At 38.5% G+C, this 17100-nt stretch overlaps 1 protein-coding gene across 10 annotated transcripts in view; it reads right to left on the bottom strand.

Moving 5' to 3' along the window:
• The window catches only part of DTNB (dystrobrevin beta), a 233701-nt gene that overhangs the window by 157559 nt on the left and 59042 nt on the right, over positions 1-17100 (bottom strand). For all 10 annotated transcript variants that reach the window (XM_032353117.1, XM_032353118.1, XM_032353127.1 and 7 more), the window contains one exon: positions 6636-6790. In XM_032353117.1, the coding sequence (XP_032209008.1) occupies positions 6636-6790 (155 nt within the window). The remainder of the gene's footprint in view (positions 1-6635; positions 6791-17100) is intronic.

The raw sequence follows: 17100 nt of genomic DNA, 5'->3' as shown, positions 1-17100 counted from the left end.
CCTAAACTATTCAATGTCCAGGAAAACAAGGTCAGAACATCCAGAAAGTGTCTCACTTCAAAGATAGAGTGGGAATTAAAGTCATTTTGGCATATAGCGGAAGATGATAATGCTAGTCAAAGAGTCAGAAGACATCTCCAGGCATGAGAAATACTGTTGCTATTCTGAAAAATCCACCGGCAAGAATGTAATCGCATCACTACCCTTTCCCACCTCCCTCTGAATCAAGGAGAGCCCTGCAACACTGAGTGAAAAATTGTCTCTACTTCATCATCTCCCTCTTTCCGCTACTGTACTTATTCAGTCTTCCATAAAGACAGACATCAAATTTACAATGCTCTGCAGGGAGGCACCTGGATGGCTCAGTGGGTTGAGCCTCTGCCTTCGGCTCAAGTCATGATCTCAGGATCCTGGGATCAAGCCCTGCATCAGGCTCTCTGCTCAGCAGGAAGCCTGCTTCCCCCCCTCTCTCTGCCTGCCTCTCTGCCTACTTGTAATCTGTCAAATAAATAAATAAAATCTTTTTTAAAATAATAAATAAAAGAATAAAATAAAATCCTCCACAGGGTGAGGGGCGCCTGGGTGGCTCAGTCAGTTAAGCCTCTGACTCTTGATTTTACTTAGGTCACGATCTCAGGGTCAGTGAGATCAAGCCCTACGATGGATTCCATGCTGGGTATGGAGCTTGCTTAAGATCTCTCTCTCCCTCTCCCTCTGTCCCAACCCACCTTTTAAAAAAAATCACACATTTAAAAAACAATTTAAAAATAAATAAAATCCTCTCAAGACAGACTGAACACTTCAAACTAAAGTCAATACAAACCTACAAAATACATAATACAACAAATAGCAATCATCTTTTATTTATAGCCATCATCTTTTTAAGGAGAAACAAAATTTATCCCTAAACTCTGAAGTTTAGAAAAACTGGGGAGAAATTTTAAATATTGCTATTTGCTACTTGTTTTTAATAACTTTAAGTCTCTAAAGTCAGTTTTAGTTTATAACCACAGAAGAATCAAGAACTCAGTCCGTTAGGCACCCGACTCAGTTTCGGGTCACGTCATGATCTCAGGGTCATGGGATCAAGCCCTCCATTGGGCCCCACTCTCACAGCAGAGTCTGCTTGAGATTCTCTCCCTCTCCTTCCCCCACTGCTTCTCCCCCAACCTCACGAGCTCTCTATCTCAAATAAATAAATAAAATATTTAACAAATAAATAACCACTGAAGAATCAATATATTTGGTCTACCCACCAAAATATTAGACTTGAGGTACTATGTTAATACTGTGCTTTATTCAGACAATGATCACAATCACAAATTTACAACTAGAATTAATTTTTCTATTAAATCTTTTAAATTTACCAAAGTAGAGAGAATAGTATAATATGCTTATCACCTAGCTTCAACAATTCTCAACATATGACTAATTTTTTTTTAAGATTTTATTTATTTGTCAAAGAGAATAAGGGGGAGTGGCAGGCAGAGGGAAAGGGAAGCAGCTCCCCGCTAAGCAAGAAGCCTGATGTGACACTCGATCCCAGGATCCTGGGATCATGACCTGAGCCAAAGGCAGACACTTAACCCACTGAGTCACCCAGGTACCCCTTATGACTAATTTTAATTCATACTTTCACCTCTCCTTCAGCCTGGATTAATTTGAAGCAAATTCCAGACATATTATTTCTTTTTCTTTTTTAACATTTTATCTATTTATTTGACAGGGAGAGAGACACAGTGAGAGACAGAACACAAGCAGGGGGAGTGGGAAGGCTAGAAGCAGGCTCCCTGCCCAGCAGGAACCCTGATGCGGGGTTCGATCCCAGGACCCTGGGATTATGACCTGAGCTGAAGGCAGACGCCTAACGACTGAGCCACCCAGCGCCCCTGAACACATTATTTCTTGAATTAACTTTACTTCAGTGGTTTATTATGGACACCTCAGATGCTTCTGAGGCTGATAAAAGCATCCTTGTAAATCTTTTTGTCACATAAGTTTTGTTTTGCTTTGTTTTTCATGTGGGAAAAACTTAAGAGTAGAATTGCCAGATCATGAGTAGGTATCTGTTGAGGACTGTAGGAAACCAACACCAGAGCCTCTTCTAAAGCGGTTTGTATGAGAGTTCTAGTTGATGTGTTCTGCTGAATTAACTTATAAATGCTTTTAACTTTGTTGTGTTTTTAAAAGTATGTAATCCAACATCTCTTATTATAGGTTAGTTTGAAAAACTGTTTTCTAAAAAAGAATTAAGGCTATATTAAAATAAACAAATATGTAATTTTCTTCATATCATTAAAAAAAAATTCGAGTATTTCTCCTGTAATGCAATGCATAACTATTACTGAAAAACTGCACATACTGCAAAACCGTGGATTTAAAAATAATAAGGTACATGAGAAAAACAGGGTTGGCACAAACCTAAACACAGGCACCCTTGTGAACAGAGGACTAACACTACTACCAGCACAATTAAATCTTCAAAGGCATTAACAAAAGTCACTATCAGATGATACCTTTCAGTCTTAAATCCTGAAATACTTTTTTCCTTCCTCATGATAAGGGCATACAACTTTCAAGACAGATTAGTTGTATCACAAGCCCCACATCGAGCCCCACACGGGGCTCCTCGCTCAGCAGGGAGCCTGCTTCTCCACCTCCTTGCTCCTCCCTCTGCTTGCGCTTCCTCTTTCTGTGTCAAATAAATAAAATCTTAAAAAGAAAAAACTAAACTAAATACTGGTTCTAGGGGGATAGCTCCCTGTCAGTCAATTTTTGCAGCACAGGTGTGTGAGACAGGAGAGGATGTCTTCACCTCTCTAGCTCTGAACCCACAGTTTCACCCCGTAACACTGCAGAAAAGGAAGCAGCTCATGAACCCTCCAAACAAGCCACTTCTTTCACTAAAGAAAGGTACGCCTGCAAGAGCTTCACTTCTTTCTTAAAAGAGTCCTACATTCTCTTTAATTGTGATCACTTCTTTGCTCAGCCCAGAACGTCAAAATGCTAGGGAACTGCCCGTGAACCAACAGTGCAATTTCCACCTCCCACTGACACTGTTCTCTCTCCGTTGGAGGGTGTGAGAGTTCCTCTGCATTTAAAAAGTGCATACATAGTAAAACCAAATGGGAAAAGACCATTTCAAAAAGAAACCCAAAAATCATTGGATTTAACTCTTGCTGCATGGAACTTTGTTCAAAGTCTCTCTCTTATTTTTGGTCATTCTAGCAGTAAGTACTTTTTCTTCTAAGGCTTTTTTTTTTTTTTTTTTGGTCATCTCTCCAAACCAAGGAAAACTTAAGTTCCCTCTAGACTAAAATAAGCTTCTCTGACTTTTCCAAATTTGGCACATAACAAAACACAGAATGGGGGGCACCTGGGTGGCTCAGTAGGGTAAGCATCTGCCTTGAGCTCAGGTCATGATCTCAGGGTCCTGGGACTGAGCCCCACATCAGGCTCCTGCTCAGCGGGAAGTCTCCCTCTCCCTCTCCCACTGCCTCTCCCTCTGCCCCACCACCCAACTCATGCCCTCTCTCTCTCAAATGAATAAATGAAATCTTGAAAAAAACACAAAGACTGAGTTTTTTCCTAAGAATCTGAAGCAAATAAGAAGCAAGAGTCAAGGGCGCCTGGGTGGCTCAGTGGGTTAAGCATCTGCCTTCAACTCAGGTCATGATCTCAGGGTCCTGGGATCAAGCCCCACATCAGGCTCTCTGCTCAGTGGGGAGCCTGCTTCCCCCTCTCTCTCGTCTACCTCTCTGCCTACTTGTGATCTGTATCTGTCAAATAAGTGAATAAAATCTTTAAAAAAAAAAAAGAAAGAGGCAAGAGTCAGCTCTTGAGTTCAAAGGCTTCACAATAAAGGCATAAGGAAATCTGGAGTATTCTAGAAAGCATTCTTAGGATTAACAGTTGGAAATTCTTGTATTCTTCGACATTTCAAGCTTCTGCTCCAATACTGAAGTCTCCTCATAGCTCCCACATTGCAAATAGATCTAAGGTGACTTTGGGTTGGCACCCCACATGACTGTCACCCACTAGTCACAGCTCCTTCCTCATGGACACATCTTTGTATAAATTGCCTTCCCAATTCCGACATCCAGTAGTAGCATTCCGGAACTTGATCAAGTTTAGCCTAACCTTCAGAAAGCATCTTGTGCGAAAAGCCACACGTACCTCATGTACAAGATTACCCCAGAGTATTGCGGGGCAACCATTTGACATCAGGGCACTACAAACGCAGCAGCAGTGAGACGATGCTAAATGAAAACCAGTTGCTGTTTCTTTATCATACCCACCCTCACTTACCTTGCTTCCAGGTATTTTCATACCTCAATGCACTCCTGTACCAGGGAACGAATGGACAGCCTCCCATTATTTAAAAATGCATAAGAGACTCTTAATCTCACAAAACAAACTGTGGGTTGCTGGGAGGTGAGGGGGCAGGGATAGGGTGGTTGGGTCATGGACACTGGGGAGGGTTTGGGCTATGGTGAGTGCTGTGAAGTGTGTCAGCCTGATGATAAGCAGACCTGTACCCCTGGGGCAAATAACACATTATATGTTAATAAATATAATAATTTTTTAAAATTTTTTTAACGCATATCAGTGTGGGGGAGGGGGAGTGCTAACTATATTAAAATAAACTGAGGCACACGGCTATTTTTAATATGCTAAAAGTTGATACTGTCATTTATAAAAAGGGAAAAATAACGTATGGTGACAAATTTCCACAAAAACAATCAGCCCAAGTGCATACAAATTTGGAAAGAATATCTCCTCAGAACGTGGTAAAAATAACTCACTAGTATTATGAGTACCACTTTTGGTGCTAAAGCTAATGAGTAATCTCTAAACAAGCTATAAAATACTGTTTGAAAGTCTGAATTCAGACTTTCAGTTAAGAATCCTTAACTTCAAATGTAAAAAAAAGTATGTGTGTGTTTGGTTTTGGCTCTTGTGAATCAAAGTATCACAGTCAGGAGGATCTACTTTACAATGTGCTTTCAGTTCTCAAACCTTTAGATTTGTTCTTTTTATATGTTAACTTCTTATTTTTAAATAAATTTAGACCTGCAGAAAGATGGGAAGATTATCCAAAAAATTCCCGCTTACCCATATTCCTCAAATGTTAACACCGCAGAAGGGATGTCCCTTTGCCCTTAAATACCTCAGATCACATTTTTTAAAAACAAGGATATTCTCTTACATAATTTAATATAAATATCAAAATCAGTAAATTAACATTTAATGATAAAATACTAAAAATTTATTCAGATTTTTTTCAAATGTCCCAATAATGTCCTTTATGACAAAATGAAAATTCTGGATCATAAACTGGCATTGACATTTTCTCTCCTTAGACTCCTGTGACATAGAATGGTTCCTTTTTTTTTTTGGTCTTTCATGACATTGACATTTTTTAAGTGTGCAGGTCAGTTATTTTGTAGAAATCCCTTCATTTGGGTTTGTCAGATGTTTCCTCAAATTGAGACTCAGGACAGATGTTAATTAAATTTGTTGTGGATAACTGTTTTGTAATACATACAAATATCAAATCATTACATTGCACACCTTAAACTTTTACAATGTTATATGTCAATTACATCTCAATGAAACTGTAAAAAATAAAATTAAACATAATAAATTGGGAAAAACAAGAAAAGGAAGATGAGACTTGGCTTGTGCTTTTCTGGCCCATAGCAGTGGCACTGGGTACTTCTCAGTGCATCCAATCGGGGGGCAGGGATATCAGTCTGTTTCCTTTACTAGTGACAGAGACTTTGATCGCTAGGTTAATGTGGATCTGACAGGCTTCTCTATTACAACATAGTAACTTTCTAAGGTTACTATATTTCCTTTTATAATTAATGAACATCTTATAGGGAGATACTTTCAGACTGTGTCAATATCCTACTTCCATTAATCTTTTACTTATTAGTTTTAACAGACTTTTCCTTAATTCCCCACTTTTCATAATGTCTAAGTTTAGCATGAAGTTCCTTTTATCGCATGTCTACTGGAATAGATGAAGCCAGAGTCAACATCCACTCTGCTCGGAGTCATCTGAGGCACAGTTAAGATCTCAGGAATTCACACATACAACCTCAAGGGCAGGACTGCACAAGGACACACAAATAAAGAGGAAACCCAATCTATCTTTCCTTCATAAAAAAACGACAGTGTGCCCTTGAGGGATTCTGAGCTGGCAGCTGGGAGCTGTGTAGCATTCCTTGTCTTCAGTGCTCAGGAAAAAACGGTCCAGTATTGTATAGAGTTTTATGCCAAAATTCCTGTATTTCACAGCTTAAAGAACTCATTCAGGAGAGTAATGTATGTCCAGTAGCAGTAATATAAACACTTCATCTTAAGCACTTTCCTTTAAAATTTTAATAATTTAAAATATTTCATAGGTTATCATTTTTCAGGAAAGACTCCCTTCTCCCCCAAACCAGAATTCGCAGAAGAATTTTTCATAGGCCCTCTTTTTCATGCCCCTCCCACTTAAAGGTCTTTTTTCTCCCCTGCTCAAGACTTTATGTCTCTAGACTAGGACAAATCTGGTGAAATGTGATACAAGGTGGAGGGAAGAATGAGTGCTCTTCTAGTCCTAGATTTTACAAAACTGTCCTTACCTGCTGTGGAAAACAGGTGCGGACTGAGTGCTCTGTGTAACCAAAAGATGGCCCTTCAAAGACAGCTGTTGGGAGCTTCAGAACTTCCTTCAGAAACTGGTCAAACTTGCTAAATATCATTAAGCCATTGGAATCTGACATCTGGGAGAAAACATCTATGAGAACAAAACCAAATAAAGTCAAACTAGAAAGAAATACCAACTTTTTATAAATAAATGACTCTATGTCATTTGTATACCAGTCAAAAAGTATCATTAAAAATTATCATAAAAAATTATCATAAAGCTATTATAATTTTTAGTTAATATGTATTCTCCTTCTTATTAATACTGTGCAGTTACTTTACTGGCCAGGCCCCCTCTCCCACCCACTTAATATATACCTAAACATCAAGCCAAATAACCATTCATGTAGATCTACCTACCTACCTACCTACTCTTTTTGAGTGTGCATAACTGGATGATATTTAACTTTTTGTTTTATTTATAACTAACTTTGTTCTGAGAAGAATTTGTAGCAGCATGCTTTTATCTCTTAGCATTTATATATGTGTCTATATAAGACATATGCATGTTTGGGTGTATGAATATATTAGCATATTGGTTATGGGGAATAAAACTGTATTCTATTTATATATTCATATGCTAATAATGTAATGAATACCTGTGACAGAATAAATTTGAAGGAAGCATAAAGCATGTTTAAAATATTCCATTCAGTGAGTTCCAAAGTAGAATAAAAAGAACTCCTATAACCTCTTCTATTCCAAGATACTTTGATACTATAAGATCTTATTTTTACCATAAAGTCTCACTCAAGCAGATGGGAAAGAAATTTCCAGTAATACTATTTCTTTATCTTCTTGGAGAGAGTCTCTTCTCTCCAGTTAATTCTTCCTCTCGTCTCATCCATGGTTGGGAGAAAAAGAAAAATCACTAGCAGCTCAAAATCACTGTGACAAAGAAATGTGACCTAAGCTTTTTTTCAAACCACTGAGCTTTCTTATACATGAGTGAATTAAATATGCACAGAAAAATCGTTTCCTGAGGACTTGCCAACAGTGGCATTTTGAAGAGTCTTATTCTATATATTCATGATGAATAAGAATACTAGAAATATATATGTAATTGATATACGTTACATACAAATATACATTTTTCCTCAGGTTTAATCTGAGGTGTTTATCTTCAAGCACTAGGTGTAAAACAAATACAGTTTAAATATATTAACCAAAGAAAGATAAAATATTAGAATATCAACTCCACAGAATAACTTTTGGGGCATTAGAAAACAGGAAACTGAGATGCCTCAGTGGCTCAGTCATTAAGTGTCTACTGTCAGCTCAGGTCATGATCCCGGGGTCCTGGGATTGAGCCCCACATCAGGCTCCGTGTTCAGCAGGAAGCCTGCCTCTCTCTCTTCCACCCCCCACCCTCGCTTGTGTTTCCCTCTCTCACGGTCTCTCTCTGTCAAATAAATAAATAGAATCTTTAAAAAAAACGGGAAATTATCAAAGGAATGAAAGCCTGCAATGTATCCTCCCTAGGTAGCTGCTACTCTGTAGTTGAAGAAAAAATACAAAATAGTCATCGTGAGTGGGGAGAGTCAATGAGAGGCTAAAAGAACTATGTGGTCCTAGTGAAAAATAAAGTCAATTAATTAGCAAATACATATTAAGTTTCGCCTATGTGCTCCAAGTGCCAAGCACTCTGTTAGGTGTTGTGAAACACAACAAAGAATTATGATATACAGTCTTTATGCCCCCAAGAAACTTTCAGTGTAACTGAAAAAAATAAGATACATATGAAGCAAAGAGGAATAAAGTGCTAAATTGACACTAAGTGGAACAGAAAGAATAGAGGCATCAAGATACTTGTTAAGCCTCAGTATTTGTCAAGAACCACAAAGTTACCACAAGTAACCATGGCTAAGGCTGCCTATACCTACCCAGTATTAATTATTTTCTTGTTTCTTAGTAACATTTATTTTATTTTGTGCAACAATGTAGCCAATAATTAAGAGATTAAAATTTACAGCCTCCTTTTAGCAAGTAGTGGTCATGTAACTAAGTACTAGCCATTGAGACTACCATAGATGAGCTGTGAAGGACCTCCAAGAAGGCTGGTTAAGGAAAGCTGACTAAGCTGGAAAGCATGCCCTTTTTGCCCTGTCATGCTCTCCCTCTTTTCACTATCTGAAATGTAGTTATGATGGCTGGAGCTCCAGCAGCCACCTTGGAACACGTGGTAAGTGCAATTTTGATATAGAAATCATGCTCTAGAAGGATAGAAAACAAAAGTAGAGAAAGTCTGGGTCCCAGATGAACTACCATATCAGTTCTGGATTACCTAACCTGGAGACGTCTTTTTTTTTTTTTTTTTAAGATTTATTTATTTATTTATTTATTTATTTATTTGACAGAGATCACAAGTAGGCAGAGAGGCAGGCAGTGAGAGAGGAAGGGAAGCAGGCTCCTTGCTAAGCAGAAAGTGCGATGTGCAGCTAGATCCCAGGACCCTGGGATCATGACCTGAGCCAAAGGCAGTGGCTTTAACCCACTGAGCCAACCAGGCACCCCTGGAGACTTCTTTTATATTGGAGAAAAAAAAACTTCAACTTTCTTTCTTTGTTTAAGACACTACTATCCTGGGGTTTTGTTTTCAAGCAACAATCCCTAACACTAAGTGCAACTATACATTACTAAACATTACCTCATTGTACACTCATAAAATGGTAAGATGTATGTGTGTACATGCAATTACTTAAATTTTATAGATAAAGAAACTACCTTAGAAGGGTCAATTTGCTTAAGGCAAAAAAGTTGGTAAGTACCTAAGTCAAGATCTAAAGCTCTACTTCTCTAACTCCAAAGAAATCCCATCATACCGCACAGCTTTTTCAAAACATAGTTTAGAACAACTACAAAAACACAGAGGCAGGAATTGCCAAGAAAGTTCAAAAAGAAAGGAATTCAGAAGCTAGGCCTTGAAAGGTAAAACTTGGAATGATGAGATCAAAACAGGTTGGAGGTGGGCGCTGGAGGACACAACCAGAAAAGAGGAGGAAACCGTCTATGGACACTTAGATTTGTTAGGGGAGGTAAGCAGGAAACAGTGCACTAAGTGCATTCTTCAACAAGAAAGTTAATTTAGATTGAGAAATAAAAGGAAATAAAGACAGAGTAAGAGGGGTATCTAGGTGGCTCAGTCATTAAGCATCTGCCTTCAGCTCAGGTCATGATCCCAGCGTCCTAGGACTGAGCCCCGCATCAGATTCCCTGCTTGGTAGGAAGCCTGCTTCTCCCTCTCCCACTTCCCCTGCTTGTGTTTGCTTTCTCGCTGTCTCTCTCTGTCAAATAAATAAATAAAATCTTTAAAAAAAAAAAAAAAAAGGACAGACTAAGAAAAATATCTGCTATGAAAGAAAACTTAAAGAGGAAAGCACTCTGAATTTGGTTTAGAAACTCTTACATAGGGGAGAAATATTTCAGAAAACTAAGTTTTAATAAAATTGGACTCTTAATAACCAGCAAAATGGATAAAAGAGGAAGAACAGGATTGGAGAAATCAGCTAGTAAACCCTGTGAATAATGCACAAATGAGGTAGCGAGTGTGTGAACTTCAGCAGTGACAGTGGGGGGAGGGGGTGTCACCTCCAAGATATTTCAATGCAGGAAACTGATGGCAGGTTGGGTTAGGGCATAAGAGGAATTTAAGAAGTTAGGATTATTCTAAGTTTCTAGTATGGGAAAATGCTGACAACCCTGACTGGGGGAAAAAAAAAAAAGAAGAAGAAGAAGAAGAAGAAGAAGATAAAGATATTTAGCTTTGTACATAAGTGTATTTGAACCAACCAGCAAATGTCCAGGTAGAACCATCCTGCAGGGCCACAGCTCAAGATACAGAGCTTTGAAGATATTGCCAAGTATGTGAAGAATTGATGCCCTTAAGGAGGGGAGCACATGGTGATTTCATTTTTGAATAACTGGGTGCTATTCTTACAAGGAGGAAAATAACCTGAATGAAAAAGAGTCCGTAGGAGATGTGGCTAGGTGCCTACGACTCTGTCTCTTTTCCCTGCTGGCTCCCCCAAGCTGAACCCTGTGCCGAGAACGGCAATGTGCTCCACCGAAAAAAATGACTTCCCAGTCTCTTTTATACAATGTAACCCCAAAGTGGATTTCTGGGAATGCTTCTGCTTTCCTGACAGAGGCATTTCTCTCTTCTGTCTGCCTGGAAAGGGAATGTGAGGCCCATCCAGCGATCACTTAGTCGTAAGGAGGAAAGCCACATGGTGAGCAAAACAAGAGGATGGAACCTGAGTGTCTGATGACATCCTTGAGTCATGGGACCAACTCTGACTCACCAGGCTCTGGGCTTATTTTTATGGGAGAAAAATAAATCCCAGTGTGTTTCGGCCACTGTTAGTTTTTTGTTGTCACCCAATGTATTCATAACTGATAAATTAGCATGTGATTACATTGTGCTCACTAACTAAATGGTAGAAATATTCAAGACGGGAAACTAATGCTACCCAGTACATAAATACATGTATCTACGGTTTCACAACCACAAAAACATCTGTGTGTACATCCACACCAACAAATCAACACCTGACTCATTCAGAGGAATAAAAGGGAGTGACTGGACGATAAAATGACTAACATCCCCCTCAAAAAAGTATTATTTTCTGTTACACTTGGTTACCATGCTAAATAATATATTCAGAGCAGCCAGTTTTTTTAAAATTCCTTAAAAAAGAAACTATAACTTAATAGGGCCACATTACATTTGCAAGAGAACAAGCAGAAACGTGTTTCTTTGTTTGATTCAATAAGAGAAATACGTCTAGAACACAAATTGAAGGCATAGTGACTTATTATTTCCAAAGTTACTGGTTTACAAGAGTATTTTTTTTTAAAGATTAGGCTTCTTTTATCTGTAAGAAAAACAGTATAAAATTCCTGCTAATTTTTTTTTATCTTAAATGAAGTATAACAATGAAAGCTGGTGTGATTTACTACACACAAATAAAAAGATCTCACTAAAGAAATAAATAAAAGACAATAAAATTTAATAAAAAATTTTAACTAATTCTCTGATTAAAGCCCTCAACCCTTCTGGCATCAAGGGACTAAATTTCCCCCCAGAACTCTGATTAATTTCCCCAGTAATTCTCTTTCTATTTATACACCTCTGAAAGAAGGTATGCTAATTCCCCATTAGTTGTTTCCAGGAAAAAAATGTAGGCTTTCTCCCTTGTGAAAAACCCACAATCAAGTCCCTAAGACTTATGTATACACACTTTAAAAAAATATTCCGTCCTTTGTGTAATGGCAAAATAATGCTACCATTCTACCATCATCACATATGTTTCCATTTTTTTTTCTTCTTCTGGTGATAACGACCCTGGTTTTACTCACTGCATCTATCAACACTTTCTTCTCCCCCCATAACGGATCACTTACTTTTGTAAGATGATAGGGTTGTTTACAATAAAGTGAAGTCTATATACGGAATACCGTTTTCTTTTATGTGTTAGCTTTCTCTGGTAACTGACTCTCCCGGCCTATCATCTTTCTACCAACTAAGTAATCTAACCCACAAAAACATGTATATACATCTGCATGCTTATAAATACCTATATGTAACCAAATCCAAGTGAATATTTTATTCCCAAACTCATGACTATTCCTACATCCTTCATGAAGTCAGAGCAAGGCTGAAGGACAGGAGTCAGCACGCCTTGGGCCTCTCCGCGGAGCTGACTCGGCCAGTAACTACTTCAGACAAGTCTCAAGTCCTCCCTTGGTTTTGTTTTTCTTTCTCTTCTTATTGATAAAATACTGATTTAGGACTTATCTCTTACTTGCTTCCGGTTCTAGAACATTTTGGTTATAGGAGAAATGCAAATGTGAACCTCACTCACTGAGATTCACCCATCATTTCTGTCTAATGACGAGAAGGGATGGTTAGCAGAAACCAGCCGGGGGAATTCTGCAGTGACAGGCAGTGGAGAGACTATTGCAAAGGAGGCTAAATTTTGAACGGGTGGATCCGTTTAATTATAGCTGCAAAGGCTGGCCTCTCTACAGTCTGTTAGTGCAACAGCAAGGAAGCAAGCGATGGGAATCCGGTGAGAACTGCCAGTTCTGAGCACAAGCAGCAGCTCAGATCATCTTTTCTCCAGCTACTCAAAGTGTGGTCTATCAAAACCACAAAGACATTCTTATGCTACAACCCAGCAAAAATACCTGTTATCATTTTGGTATACTATTTCTTTCTTTTTCTAGGTGCATAACAAATTTTTGTCTAAAACTATATTACATTTATGCATTTTGATGTGAAACCCATTTTTGAGAACAATATAGGCAGTCATGTGGGGATCCTGCTAGAACTGAGCTCTGAGTTTTGCACACTGTCTCAAGTTTTCACCTATGATTTAAAAATGCCATAACAAATATACATAAAATTTAGAGTGCAGTCTGATTAATTCCTCTGAATAAACTCAAGAAATAGACTGAGTCAGTGGATATGGGTATTTTTACAGCCTTGCTGATATACACTGTTAGACCATCCTTCAAATGGTAGCACCAGGTTTTTAAAGAATTTAAAAATCAACTACATGAATCATCTGCTCCTATCTTTTAATGCCAGACAGATGACGTCTGAATAAGAGACTAAGTTTCTTAGAAAACAGCAGAATTGGACAAAGTGAATAAATCACATAAATTAAATGACAATTAAATGACAAATCATAAATAATGGGCTTTACAGCCTATACATTTTGTCCTCTGAGTTATTTTTAGGGTTTCTGACATTACTGAGTTTTGATCTTGCTTATAATTAAAGTCTGTGCTCTTCCTATAAATCACTGGTATTTAGTATCTGACCCTAGTTAACTGTGAATCTAGGATATAGTCCCTAATGGCTATAACAGTGAATTATTTCTATAAATGAGCGCTCGCTGGGGACAGAAACTCTCTTAAGAGAGACCTGAAAAATCTAATCAAGAAATATTTCAAGCTTAAAGTACAAATATTGGTTAAGTTGTTCTAAATGCTATTTTGACCCCAAAACAAGCAAACAAAAATATACCAAATAAAAAGGGGTAGGGGGGAAACTTACAGGGAAAAAAAATCTAAAATAAAATGTAAAGTGCAGGGGCGCCTGGGTGGCTCAGTCATTAAATGTCTCCCTTCAGCTCAGGTCATGATCCCAGAGTTCTGGGATGGAGGCCCGCATCAGGCTCCCGGCTTGGCGGGAAGCCTGCTTCTCCCTCTCCCCCTCCCCCTGCTTGTGTTCCCTCTATCGCTGTGTCTCTCTTTTCAAATGAATAAATAAAATCTTAAAAAAAAAAAAAAAAGGGTAAAGTGCAAAAAGATCAAAATAAAAGGAAGAAAGGTAGAAACATGAAGTTGTATTACATAAACATGAAAAGCTCATTTAAAAGGAACGTTAACAGAGATAACAGCAGAAAGTGCGCTCAGGGGCGGGAAGATGGAGAAAACAAGAACTAAGTCAACGGAACAAGCCGAGAGAAGGTGGGGGTAAAGAAATGTCACAGTGCAGTAGTGTGCTCTAGCTTACTTCTGTCTGTGCTATTCTTCAGCCATCACAACTAAGCAGGACACAGCTGGGACCCGAAAAGCCAGAGAGAAAAGGATTCCTACAGCACCCAAACTGCCAATCAATCCCACAACAAAAGCTCCAGTCACCTACACTCAAACCTTAAATAGAATGCTCAGAAATTTGCTTATGTTTTCTCCATATTAAATGTAAAACAGAAGCAAGGAGAGATTTCTAGAGACTGATACTCTGATAATCCCCTCACATTTATCAGTGATAAAGGGGACACACACCATCACCACTGTTGCCACCACCACCAAAAAGCTCAAGAACGGAGAAAGTAGTCATCTGAAAACATCAGAAGGGACAAATAACTCAGAGCCCCACAATTAGCCCCAAATGCAGCAGAAGATGACATCCCCGAGCTATGAAAATATGTAAATTATAACCAATGAGCTCTGTATGAATCAGGATAGACCACATGTAAATGGGTTTCCACTCTAGATGATTAAAATTAAGAAGTGGAGACAGGCCTCAATACCTGAAAATTTTCCTTATGTTAAACATCTCATTCTTGAGCCAAGATAATTAATACAACAAAAATAATGAAACAGAGCTACAGATGGTCAAGAACTATAATTTTGAATGTGAAGACGATAAGGAAACCATATTTTAAACCTCTCTGCATGATATGAACACGGTAATTAGTGAGCTAGTACGGGTGGTGCCTCATCCATCCGCATCTGATGTGCAATGAGTGATCTGGCCTTCTTAGCACACAGACCTGTCACGCCGGCCTGCGCATGTGCCCTCTGTGTCACCTGAATACTGGTCACTTGTATTTCTCCAAGAGCTTCAAAAGCCACACTAAAACAACAACAAAAACCCTGCCATCACCTGGATCCCTTCCACATTTCACACAATACTAAAATTTGCCCTTTTTCACTAACAGTCCAACAGAGAACTGCAGTAATTTTAGGACTCAAACAACAAATGATACTTGGCAAAATTCTGGCACTTACTCTGTGCCAGGTCCCAGCTCAATGATGTAAATGTGGCAGATTTAACCAAAGAAACTTACAGACTCCAGAGTTACCCACCATGCGGGTATATCACCAATTTTCCATTTTTCAACCACTTTCTCCAGTACTAATAAAGACAGCAACGTATATTCTTTACCTGGTGTCACTATCATTAAAAACAGATAAAATTCCAACTTTCTTTTTCCTTGTGTTTGAATGAAATACAATTTCATCCATATCATATTATCTTCCTCGGGCAAACACTGTGCTAGAATTAAGAAAATACTACGAAATTTCAGCCTAGGATTTTGAGATACCATGTGAAAAATACTCAGAAGAGTATTTAATAAAACTGTAAGTTTTATTACTAAAAACTTGTTTTACACTGCAGCTGAATTGAAATGAAGATAAACCAGATAACAGCTGACCAAACACATTATCTAAGACCTTAATCCTTTAGAATATTTATATCTATATCCGGTGAGCCATCCGGCTTTCCAACTTTCGATGTCATGGTAACATATAAGAAAAAGCACAGAAAATAAGTGTACCTATCAAGTCATCTGGCCCAAAAGCCTGCGCTTAAATCTGACCAAGCCTCTAGATCTTCCAATTAAAACAAAAAATGTGGGACACAGAAGAGCATCATGGAGATGTGATCATGAAAAGCCAGTCCATGAGCGATGCTATATAGGACAGATGACCCAGTTTCTTCAACAAAGCAATTCATAGGGTAACTCAACACTTCATTAAAACCCACAGCTTCAATCTCACCTCCCTGAAACCTGCCAGAATTTCTTCCTTACAGCATGGCACTTTGATCACTGTACTGTATCACAAGTGTGCCTCCCATTACAGGATTAGTCTATGGAGCACAACAAAGTAGCTTAGAACAGGGCCAGGAAGCTAGACAGCCTGAGCTGAAATCCCAGCTTCGCCCCCTCAGTTAACTCATCTATAAAATGGAGAATATACCACCTGCTGCTCAAAGAAATTTAAGCATTTACTGAGTAAATATATGTAAAGCACTTAGCACAATGTTTGGCGTATCTTAGATAGTAACTATCTAATGAATGAATAAATAAAAACCATACACAAAAAATTAAATAATTCTGAATTTCATGTCCTTTGATTTCATTTAATCTTACAGTATCTAAGGAACAGTAAAATGACAAGATGGCCAACAGTAAGAAAAAATTTAGGAAAAGTAACTGAACAACAACAAAAAAAGAAGCAAAAAAACAGGCTCTAAATTTCTAAATAACTGAGCTTAACTCTAAGCTACTAAGGAAAGGTTTAATCATAGTAAATACCACCTGATGAAGAATAAATTTATTTTAAAAAGGGCTAATCTTGACCAAACCTGATAAAAATAACCATATTTATTTTCTAACAAAAAGCACTCAACATAATCACCTGCAAGCAAAATTTTGATCATATGGAAAGCATTTTTAAAAGACTTTTTAGGGGCGCCTGGGTGGCTCACTGGGTTAAGCCTCTGCCTTCGTCTCAGGTCATGGTCATGGTCTCAGGGTCCCGGGATGGAGCCCTGAATCAGGCTCTCTGCTCAGCAGGGAGCCTGCTTCCCCCGCCCTCTGCCTCTCTGCCTACTTTTGATTTCTCTTCCTCTCTCTCTCTCTGTGTCAAATAAATAAACAAAATCTTAAAAAAAAAAAAAAAAAAAAGACTTTTTAAAGTGAAACAAGGGAGATAAACTATAAGAGACTCTTAATCTCACGAAACAAACTGAGGGTTGCTGGGGGGTGGGAGGGAGAGATAGGGGGGTGGGGTTATGGACATTGGGGAGGGTATGTGCTATGGTGAGTGCTGTGAAATGTGTAGGCCTGGTGATTCACAGACCTGTACCCCTGAAGC

This window comes from Mustela erminea, chromosome 7, assembly GCF_009829155.1.
Source record: "Mustela erminea isolate mMusErm1 chromosome 7, mMusErm1.Pri, whole genome shotgun sequence".
Lineage (NCBI taxonomy): Eukaryota > Metazoa > Chordata > Mammalia > Carnivora > Mustelidae > Mustela > Mustela erminea.
The sequence above is the reverse complement of the archived record's forward strand: the minus strand, read 5'-3'. Positions and strand labels throughout refer to the sequence as shown.